General features: G+C 38.7%; 1 protein-coding gene across 1 annotated transcript in view; it reads left to right on the plus strand.

Moving 5' to 3' along the window:
* dipk2ab (divergent protein kinase domain 2Ab) overlaps positions 1–11,994 on the plus strand; it is a 64,155-nt gene that overhangs the window by 18,580 nt on the left and 33,581 nt on the right. The window contains 1 exon segment of the mRNA XM_056451153.1: positions 46–917. Coding sequence (XP_056307128.1) covers positions 264–917 — 654 coding nt within the window. The 5' untranslated portion in view covers positions 46–263.

Below are 11,994 nucleotides of genomic sequence, written 5' to 3' on the forward strand. Positions count from 1 at the left end.
TGCAACTTAATGCAATGTTTGATCTTTCTCTGTGCTTCTTTGCAGGGCAGCTTTTATGTGGATTGGCGTTCCAGAGCAATGGCTATAAGAATGTCTTAGCCCAGCGAGGACTGGAACGGGGGGACTGTGCAAGTTTCTTCCCCTTTGGGATCTCGAGGCGATGAGTCGGCACAAGTGATGGAGATCCATTGAGTCCCTTACACTATTCATTGCCCTTTCCCCCTTTACCCTTTACCCCTGCCCCGTTTGGCTAGTGCACGAACATGCTGCGCTTCCTTCCTCTCAAGCTTGGCCGTTTGTACCGGTGTCTGAAGCTTCTCTTTCTTTTGGGGCTGTTTGTCATCTTGCTGATGAACACGCACAACCTCTTCGCCTCTTTTCAAAAGAACGAGCTCACTGACCGAAGGTTCATCAACCTCAACAAGTGCCCGGCTTGCTTTGGCACCAGTTGGTGTCGGAAGTTCATGAACGGACAAATATCCTTCGAGACATGGGGTCGCCTTCGCTTTCTGGATGTCTTCAATGTAAAAAATGTTTTTTTTGCTCAGTACGGGGAGCCTCGTGAGGGTACGCGGAGGATCGTACTCAAGCGTTTGGGTTCCAACCAAGAACTTGCTGATATTGATCAGAAGATTTGCAAGCGAGCAACGGGTCGACCTCGTTGCGATCTCATCCAGGCCATGTATAAGACTGAGTTCGCCCGACTTAACGGGGATGTTAGACTCCTAACCCCAGATGTTGTGGAAGGATGGTCAGACCTTGTTCATTGTCCTTCCCAAAGACTGCTGGACAGGATAGTCAGGAGGTACGCTGAGACAAAGGACTCTGGAAGCTTCCTTCTCAAGAACCTTAAAGACACGGAAAGGATGCAGCTATTGATGACCTTGGCTTTCAATCCAGAGCCTCTAGTGCTTCAGGTAGGGTTTTTATTTTCCATGTTGTCTACTAAACCATCTCTCACTTGACAGACTCCCTGGGCATGTAATATATCGTCTGTGTTATAAAAGCCAGATCATAACGTATGCTCTTGAATTGCCCTTGATGATTCTGCCAGCGGAATAGAACCTGTCAGTTTAGTGGGCTGCAAAATAGGCTAAAAAATGCTGCCATAAATTGTAGGTTGTGCCACTATCCCTGCTTCTCTATGCCATTCCTGGCTGCATTTTAGTTTGTAAGCCGTAATTCTCGAGTTTGAAGTCCTGCCCCTGCAATCTTGAATGACCTCAATTGCGAAGAGTTTAATCGCAGCCTTGTAGTCCAAAGCTGATGGATTTGTCTTGCCTTGATGCATATTTTAAGGAATTTTTAATTATTTAAAAACCAGAACTGTTAATGGTCATTACGATTTTATTTCTTAAACTCTACTTACTGCCGTAAGAGCTTGGAGAGATCACAAAAGCTGCCTGCAGGATAGACTGCTTTCCTATCAGCAGTTAAAATGTATTAGACTCCCACCTTTCCATTTAGTCCTCCATATCAGTGCGTTTTCTCTTGAAATACTATGCTACTCATCATTTTGACATGGCAATGATAATAAGGGGTGCTATCTGACCAGTTTTCAATAATGATTTACAATCGGACGATCGATTTCAATTTCAGTTGTCATTGAGCGTAGCTGGTAAATGCCCAGAACAACAACAACAAAAAACACAAGCCCTGTAAAGACATCCAGTGTCTTGCTGACCTCTAATCTATCACAAGGTCCTGACACCCTCTGGCATTTGTTAGACAAAGGGGAGATCAACCCAATCTATAAAATCTGATTAGTTGTGTGTGGTCCCTGTCATTCGGCGTCCTCCTCTTTTATCTCTCTGTTTGTTTCTCACCCTCTGTTGGTTCTTCCGCAGTGTCCCTCTTTCTGCTATCCACCAAGTTTAAAAGCCATTACATATTAGTTCAAAGCTCACTGTGATTTATAACCCTCCCCTCCCTCCATTCACTTCTAGGATCTCCTCTTCTTCCGTCTATGAGTGTTGCGGCCCGTCATTATTCTGTTTGAGCCATTCCTGCATCTTTGTAATGCTCATAAATAGTTCATTCAGTGCTGAACTTGTGAACCATTGGCATGGGGAATCCTTTCCCCCTGGGAGTGCACAGGATAACCTGAACCTCTCCTAAAACTAGAGAGTTTGGATAACCCTGAAGAGTGACTTCCTGCCTTTGGCTGTTCCTTACACAAGAAACATCATAATGATTCAAGAATAGAAGGAAATGAGTGGTTGTGTTCACCAGCTCATAAACAATTGATGGCATGCATGCTGTGTATGTATACCAACCCGGAAAACAGTCTCTTTTTGTTGTATAAGGTTAGACTTTCATTGTTGTTTGAAGTAGAAGCTTTTTCCTTTACAAAAAAATTAAATGTAAAAAAATACAACCGCAGTGGTAGAGTGATATTATCAGAGAAGTACTTTGGTATTTATTTATTTATTCAACAATATACAAGGTTGCGGTTTAGCTAAAGGAAGCTACTCCATAAACACGCGCACACACACAATTAGATGCATTACTGGCTTAGGAATATCCCATTTAGAGTGACCGCTTTTAATTGATAAATGCTCACGTAATCCAACTAGCCTCTAATCTCTACGTAATGAGTGATTGAAAAGTAAGAACATTGTTTGATTATTAGGTTCATAACTGCCTTAAATGACTTACTAATTGTGAAGCTTGTTTAAATGCAGTTTATTAGGGTGTATTAATACTGTTTAGTAATAATACTACAATAATAGTGTTGTGATATTTTAAGACATTAAAAATACTCGTGATTAAAAATGTGTACTGTTGATTCAAATGCTGAATTTAGTATGGGCTTGAGATGGTGGACTTGGTTATGTTCCCCAGTGAACAGGGCAGTGTCGACACCAGAATATTAATATTGATGATTCTGATGCTAAATTATTAAATGTGTTAGACACATATGCTTGAATTCTGTCACCGAGTACATCTAAAAAGTGATTTTTACAAGTAAAATAATTCAGTTCAACTAATCTTTATTTCTATGGCTCTTTTACAATGTAGATTGTGTCAAAGCAGCTTAACATAGAAGTTCTAGTAAACTGAAACTGTGTCAGTCCAGTTTTCAGAGTTGAAGTTCAGTTTAGTTCAGTTCAGTGTGGTTTAATTTTTTGGTTTAAGTCCAAACACTGAAGAGCAAATCCATCGATGCGCAGCTTCACAAGTCCCAAACCAAGCAAGCCAGTGGCGACAGCGGCAAGGAACAAACTTCACCAGCTAACGAAAGTGAAGGAAAAAACCTTGAGAGAAATTAGGTTCAGTTGGGCACAACCATTTCTCTACTGGCCAAACTTCTTGTGCAGAGCTTGAGTCTAGGCGCCGGAGGCTGGGGAACGCTGGACGTTCATCGTAGAGAAGTTGTAGGTGTGAATATGCCACTGATGGGTGTTTAGGCTCAGATTCGTTTCTTGAACATGACAATGAGTTCACTGTACTCAAATGGCCTTCACAGTCACCAGATCTCAATCTAATAGAGCACTTTTGTGATGTGGTGGAACGGGAGATTGGTATCATGCATGTGCAGCAGAGAAATCTGCAGCAGCTGCATGATGCTGTCATGTCAATATGGACCAAAATATCTGAGGAATATTTCCAGTACCTCGTTGAATCTATGCCATGAAGGATTAGGGAAGTTCTAAAGGCAAAAGGGGGTCCAACCTGGTAGTAGTAAGTATGAGAGCAGAAAATCCACTGGTGGAATATTAAGGTATTTTGACCAATGTCGCACAACCTAGTTGACAATGTTCTCTGCTGAAATGAATAGGTTTCATAGCACAGTGCTTTCTGCGACTAGTGTACTGCAGCTAGAGAGAGAAAGAGAGAGTAAAACCATTCTATTAAATACTGCACAGCGTAGTCTTTCCTTTCCCCAAGCTCAGTCTTTTAGTTTTGGCAGAGAGTTTTCATTGCCTTCATTTTTGTGGATTACTTTATATATTATGAATATTTTAATACCCTTGTTCAATAGTTTTTGATCAAGGTTGTTGAACTGAAATTTACAGAAATTTAGATCTCCAGGAACAGGATCAGGCATCTCTTGTTTATATGGTCTTCTGTGCTAATCACTTAATTCCTTGTCTAAAATGTCTCAATAGAGTGATGTCATTTACAGAGTAACTTTGTTCATAATTTAAGTTTTTTCTTCTTTTTCTTGGTACTGTAATTAAGTCATCCATAATCGCTTCGTTTTCTCTGAATTGAAATCAAGCAGAACTTGTTTTTCTCTCACGCAACTTCTCACTCCCACTTTTTTTACCCTGTGTTTTTGTAAAAAGCCATGACGACATTCGCCGCTGCTTCAGTTTCCAATGTACTGTGAGGTTTCTGGCAACAAAGCGTCCCTTCCTCTCAGCTGTGTGAGAAACCGGACTGTTTTTGTCAGTGGAAACCAATCCTCGGCACTGTTGTAAGGTTGGCCCACAAGCAGCTCCCCTGTTTCTGTCCGCCGACAATTGCGGTGGTGCAAGTCACGTGGAAAGCAATTCATCCCAAAGGAATAAATATTTTTAGAAAGCAGTACGATGGCCAGAAATAATGAATCGCGTGCAATAACTAAGGCCTTTTGTTGAAAGTCCTGGCATGGAAAACCAAAGCCTAGCTTTGTGTTTATTTTAGACTATTCACATAAACCGTGATTAATTTCCCCCCCTCTTTCAACCAGCCAGATTTTAACCTTTAAAACCGCATTATGCTTCGTTTTCTGCAGATTTTTAGAGTAGGTTTGGGAGATTCAGCGACCCACATTCTATGCAGAGACTGTTATTAATTCACACTTTCATGAGCCGACGTTCCCTGCATTTTATCTTCTGTCTGCGAAGCTGTGATGCATGAGGTCATGTTCGATAGCTGCACGGGCTGGCTTAGGTGACCTTGCTCAAATTTAGCCAGGAGGATGGTGCGTTTGTTAACAGCCCCCGCGTTAGCATAGGCTCGGGCTGCTCAGCCAGCTTGACAACAGGACATGACAGGCCTGTTGGGTTAAAGCAGTCAAGGGTGCAACGCTCGCCTCCAGAACGGTCACTTGTCGAGACTCCCCTCCTTGCACCTGACATAGTTTGTGAGTTCAGCTGGAGAGAAAATAGCAAAACTGAAAACTCCCTCTGGATTTTGGAGTTAAATAAGGGCAGACTTTTGTTAGAGTCAAAGAGCATTAAATAAAAAAGGGTTCAAATAAAGCCAATCGAATGCCAATCAGCAGGTATTTTTTGAAGGTAAAATTAATCCCAAAGCAAAAGATTAGCTGTTAATTTATTAATTTATTTGCATCAAAGATGTAGGTGACTTTTTTTTTCCTTGGTGAGTCATAAAACAAAAACAAAATGTATTTATTGGGATTTTATTTTTTATGTGTGTGTAATTTTTAATTAATTATAATATTTTTTTTCTTTGTAAAACACAATTAAAGAATTTTATACTATAGTAGTATAGTGGTGTCGTTTGAGTAAATTTAAGGGTTCAATAACTTTATCAATTCTTTAAATAAAAAAAATGTCCTATGGTGTGACAGGATACAAAGAGTGTGCGAGTGATTTATATTCATACAGTGGGGGAAATAAGTATTCAACTCATCACCATTTTTCTCAGAAAACATATATTAAAGTAGCTATTGACTTGAACTTTTCACCTGATGTTGATAACAACTGAAGAAATACATATGAAAAGAAAACAAATCTAATTAGTTTACAAATTAAGTTATGTGTAATAAAATGAAATGATGCTGGAAAAAAGTATTGAACACACGAAGAAAGGGAGGTGTAGAAAGGCAGCGAATGCCCAGACAGCAGCTGAAATCTCTTAGTAGATCTTCAGCAAGCCTCTGCCCTTCGTCGTTGTAAATGAATATCAGCTGCTTCAGTCCAACATTTACATTAACAATATGATGAAGATGACACCAGGGTGGACATTTCAGCAAGACAATGATCCAAAACACAGCCGAAGAACACTCTGAAATGCTTTCAGAGAAAGAAACTCAAGCTGTAGAATGGCTTAGCCAATAACCTGACTTGAATCCAATAGAAAATGCAAAGTAAATATTAGTTTGGATAGACGAAACCTACAGAAAAAAAGATTTTTACACTGTTGAAGTCTGTGAAAAAAATAAATCACACCTGAGCAAACTGGGTGTCACACTAATGTGCAACAAGACCTTTTACAAAAAAGTTTAAAGTGTGAACAGTTTTGCGGTGCACGTCATGGGCTAAACAGGAGCCTTCAGTCACATGATTTTAAATGTGGTCCTTCAACTAATTACAGTTTTCAGTGGAATTGCTGATTTATTATGAGCGTCTAGTGTCACAGCAGATGACATGGTTTTCAGTCACAAAATGCATTGTTAATAATATGGATGGAAAAAAAAAATTGCCATTTGTTAAATTATTTTATTTTTATTTTTTTTATTTAAATGAGCTGTAATTTATTGAACTCTGCTTTAAACAGTCACACCATAGATGAGATTTGTCTAAAATATGTTTTTTTTAAAACAAAAACTCTATTGAAGACTAAGAAATGTATCATTTTAAATGATGACGATACTAATCATATTTTGTTTTGCCATGTGACAGTACAGATGCAACCTCATATAAACAACCCATATACACTACCTGACAAAAGTCTCGTTACCTATCACAGTTTTTAGAACCACAAATAATAACTTGACTTCTAGATGATCATCTAGAAGAAGTGGCTTATATAAAAGGCAAAGGTCTCTAGATTACGCTTATTTTACCAAAATAAAATATGATCATGCCTTGATTTTTTTTAAATTATTTAATTAGGACAGTAATATTGTGTACGACTCCCATGAGCTTGGAGGACTGCATCCATACATCTCTGCAATGACTCAAATCACTTAATAATAAAGTCATCTGGAATGCTAAGAAAGCGTTCTTGCAGGACTCCCAGAGTTTATAAAGATTATTTGGATTTATCTTCAATGCCTCCTCCATCTTACCCTAGACATGCTCAGTAATGTTCATGTCTGGTGACTGGGCTAGCCAATCCTGGAGCACCTTGACCTTCTTTGCTTTCAAGTACTATGAGGAAGTATGAGAAGGAGCGCTATCCTGCTGAAGAATTTGCCCTCTCCTGTGGTTTGTAATGTAATGGGCAGCACAAATGTCTTGATACCTCAGGCTGCTGATGTTGCCATTCGCTTTGCAGATCTCTCACACGCCCCCATACTGAATGTAACCCCAAACCATGATTTTTCCTTCACCAAACTTGACTGATTTCTGTGAGAATCTTGGGTCCATGTGGGTTCCAAGAGGTCTTCTGCAGTATTTGTGATGATTGGGATGCAGTTCAACAGATGATTCGTCGGAACTTCTGCCACTTTTCCAAATGATCAACTAGAAGTCAAGTTATTATTTGTTGTTCTTACAACTGAGATCGACAACAAGACTTTTGTCAGGTAGTGTATAGAGCTATATCTCTCACAGATGTTTCTTATTCTGTGACTTGTATCATCAGGAGTCCCAGGTATTAATTTAATGCATTTCTTTTTTCATATATGCATTTTTTTTGGCTCTGCAGTACCTTAAGCTGTTGTCTTGCATGTAATATACCACCAAAGACAACATTTTCAGCTAAAATCATCTTTAATGTTCTTCTGAAAAAACAAACAAAGGAGTCACCTACAACTTGGATAGCCTGAGGGTGAATAAAATTAACAGCAAATTTTCATTTTTGAGCTTTTTACCCTTTAGGCCACTGCATTTCCACATTGTTTGCTGAATGCACGGTACAGATCATTTAAATCAGGTAATAATACCATTCAGATTCTTCATAGGGAAATTAATTTGTAGAAATTGCATGTATAAATTCCTGTCTGCATTGAGCAGAACTGTTATTAAATATTGCGTCTGCAAAACCTACTGAAGAAATGAGGATCTTTTCTTCCTCTTTCTCTTTCTCATACAATTATTATGAGTTGGATAGATAGGTAACATATCTTATTCATGATATTTGGGTTACAGAAGTAACAAAAGTATATAGTTTTCAGACAGTACAGTATATATATTTAAGTTTGTTTTCTTGCTCCTGACGAAAACAAAGTATATTTTGTGCTAGATCAAAAGATGAACAGATAAATAAATAAAGCAGGTACGGACACTTGCATGATTTAGATTAGGAAATTCAGTTAAAACAAAGCAAACAACAGGGCTGGTTCAAACAATATTATGCAAAAAACATTTTGTACTGATTTATTAAAATAAGAACACAGGCTAGTCTTGTTTTGACTAACTTTCTTATAAATTAGTCAAATTAGTTTTTAATAAACTAGATTTTGAGTTTTGTAATTTTTTTTGTTATTTATAATTATGATTATTATTACTATTATTATTGTTGTTGTTGTTTTAAAATGTATGTGGAGAAACTTGTGCTGTGCTCTATTGTTGGTGCCCACAGAGTTTGAGTTTTTTTCTAGGATGGATGCAAAGTCTCCAAATTCAAACCAAGTTTTCAAAAAAGAATCATTTTTGGCACAATTTGCTTTTCATTTAAATAATTTCATACTTATTAATCTCCATAATCTTAAAACATCTACTGTTTTCCTTTTGTTTTTAAAGGATTGTTCAGGATATGGGTTGGTAACATATATTGCAGGTTTTATCTGAGACAGAGATGATTTATACACCTTAAAGTTTTTATTTAATTTTTATTTTAAACATTGTCATACAAATTGAAAGGTTTAAACATAATTTTAGCAAAAAAAAAATAAAAAATACAACAAAAAAAAAATTACTTCAAAAGAATTCAATACACTTTGAAAGAAAAAATGTAATACAGCAAAATCATAGATTTGTCTATTCTATATACACTCACCGGCCACTTTATTAGGTACACCTGTCCAACTGCTCGTTAATACGAATTTCTAATCAGCCAATCACATGGCAGCAACTCAATGCATTTAGGCATGTAGACATGGTCAAGACGATCTGCTGCAGTTCAAACAGAGCATCCGAATGGGGATGAAAAAGTTACTTTGAACATGGCATGTTTATTGGTGCCAGACGGGCTGGTCTGAGTATTTCAGAAACTGCTGATCTATTGGGATTTTCACGCATAACCATCTCTAGGGTTTACAGAGAATGGTCAGAAAAAAAAGAAAATATCCAGTGAGCGGCAGTTCTGTGGACGCAAATGTCTTGTTGAGGTCAGAGGAGAATGGCTGAGCTGATAGAAAGGTAACGGCAACTCAACCAATGACTCATTAAAACCGAGGTCTGCAGAAGAGCATCTCTGAACGTACAACTTGTTAAACCTTGTGGCAGATAAGCTACAGCAGCAGAAGACCACACCAGGTGGCACTTCTGTCAGCTAAGAACAGGAATCTGAGGCTACAATTCACACAGGCTCACCAAAATTGGACAATAGAAGATTGGAAAAAACGTTGCCTGGTCTGATGAGTCTCGATTTCTGCTGCAACATTCGGATGGTAGGGTCGGAATTTGGCTTCAACAACATTAAAGCATGGATCCATCCTGCCTTGTATCAACAGTTCAGGCTGGTTTGGGTGGTGTAATGATATGGGAGATGTTTTCTTGCCACACTTTGAGCCCATTAGTACCAATTGAGCATTGTGTCAACGCCACAGCCAACCTGAGTATTGTTGCTGACCATGTCCATCCCTTTATGACCACAGTGTAGCCATCTTCTGATGGCTACTTCCTGCAGGATAACACGCCATGTCATAAAGCATGAATCATTTCAGACTGGCTTCTTGAACATGACTAGGAGTTCACTGTACTCAAATGGCTTCCACCGTCACCAGATCTCAATCCAATAGAGCACCTTTGGGATGTGGTGGAATGGGAGATTCGCATTATGGATGTGCAGCTGACAAATCTGCAGCAACTGTGTGATGCTATCATATCAATATGGACCAAAATCTTAGAGGATTCTTTGAAATGCCATGAAGGATTAAGGCAGTTCTGAAGGTAAAAGGGGGTCCAACCCGGTACTAGTAAGGATTACCTAATAAAGTGTGTACCTAATGAGTGTACTTTCAATGTCCATCAATTTAACAAAATAGTCAGCATCTAGACTCTCCATAAAGTCATATAAAACTTTCCAAATAGACCAAAATATATTAATTTAGTTTTTCAAAATATAGGTTATCTTTTCTTAGGCAAGGCAGGAGATCATCCTCTTTATTCCCTGAGATGCACCAGGACTGTCTTCCTTTTTCCAAGAACATGTAATCACATGTTTAGCTTCCAGCAAACATAAAATTAACAGCAGTCTTTCGTGTTCGGTTCAATGGACAAATATGCAATGTACACAAGCTGGTATCTAGAGGAAATACACCTTATAATTCTAAGAGTAAGAACCATTGACACCAAGCAGAAGGAAGTGACACGTCAGCCACCCTGAGTGAGAATCATCTGCTAAAATGACATTATATATTCTCTTGTGAATTTACAGATAAGAATATAACCATACACAGACTGCAGACGGCGTATACAGAGCTAAACCTTCAGCCTTTATCTCTCCCTCTCTTCCCTCGCTCATGTCCTCAGCTGCTGGATTGGGGGTCTGGAGACTGAGATGGGATGCAGAACGGGAGATTTTGGGGGAAGGTGGTGGAGAAAAGTGTGCCAAGCTGTAGAATAAGCGCGGCGCCCCGCAGGGATGAGTTCTCTCTGTAGACTGACTGGGTTTTAAAATTTAATGGCCAAGCAAAATGCCAGACGGGGGCTGTTCTGCTTCCACGCCTGCATGGCGGAGCTCAGGTCAACGACGGGGTTTGAGGGAAAAGGGCAGCCGTTTAATGTGAAGAACAAAACAACTTATGTTTAGTTCTTCCTCAACAGCCCTTTAAGTTGGTTTATCAGACTGTGTAATATGTTTCACAGTGCGGATGTTTTCTTCCACATTTTTTTTCATGGGATTTACTGTAGCATTTCATCATTCGCTCTTCATCTGAACCAGTGTGTTAGATGCTTGTTCCAACAAGTCTGTTGTGGATCTCAGGGATTGACGACTAGAGAAAATGTGGAGAATTTTACCACACCCTGGCAGAGCGTTTTACATGAGAAAAGGTGATGGTTGCACGCGAAACACTGGGAGGAAAGACTAGTAATTACCTTGGTCTGTAATGAGACTGTTTACCATTCAGTTTAGGGCTGCAGTTAACGTCTATTTTGGTAAACTCAAAACATCTTGATTCCAAGATAACCTAATTCATCATGCTATACTGTATATTGATATTATCCTGCACCCTTTTCATGGGAAAATGATAGTTCCCGTAACTATGCTTCTGCTGGCAAAATGCACATTTCTTCACCGAAAAGGTAATTTTGTGATCTAAATGCATATTTTGCAGGTAACATAAATGTCATTAAAGGATTAGTTTGCCCCCAAATAAAAATTGCTGTAATTTACTAGGGATGTCCCGATCAGTTTTTTTACCTTTGAGTCCGAGGCATTTGATTTTAAGTATCCACCGCTACCGAAACCTGATCTGATACTTGTGTAATACATAAAAAATGAATAAAGTGTGAAGAAACAGATCCAGGATGTTCCTAATGTTTTATTTAATCCACCTTATTTAACAGAGCACTTCTGTGAGGTAGCTTGAACAATCAATAATAAATAACATCAATTCTTCTGATTTGGACTTTAGTCAGTCAAATATGTAAAAAAAAATCCAATATATTTATATATCTCTCAGTTTGCTATGGCAATGTTGTCGTCTACTTTATAATACCTCCAGAACATTGCCATACTCCTGCACTTTCCGCTTCAAGCTACTTCCGTGTTTTAAATTGCTGGCGTTTAACCATTAGCATCTCCGCAACAAAGTGATGTCATGCCGCACGCGTTGCTGTGTCTGTGCAAAATCATGAAAAAAGTCTAACTCTGTGCCATCGCATAACTGTAGATGTGTTATAAAATTTATATATATGTATATATATTCGAGTCCTGATCGGGAGATAACATCCGATTCCGATTGAGTCTGAAACCCCGTGATTT

This window comes from Danio aesculapii, chromosome 24, assembly GCF_903798145.1.
Source record: "Danio aesculapii chromosome 24, fDanAes4.1, whole genome shotgun sequence".
Taxonomy (NCBI): Eukaryota; Metazoa; Chordata; class Actinopteri; order Cypriniformes; family Danionidae; genus Danio; species Danio aesculapii.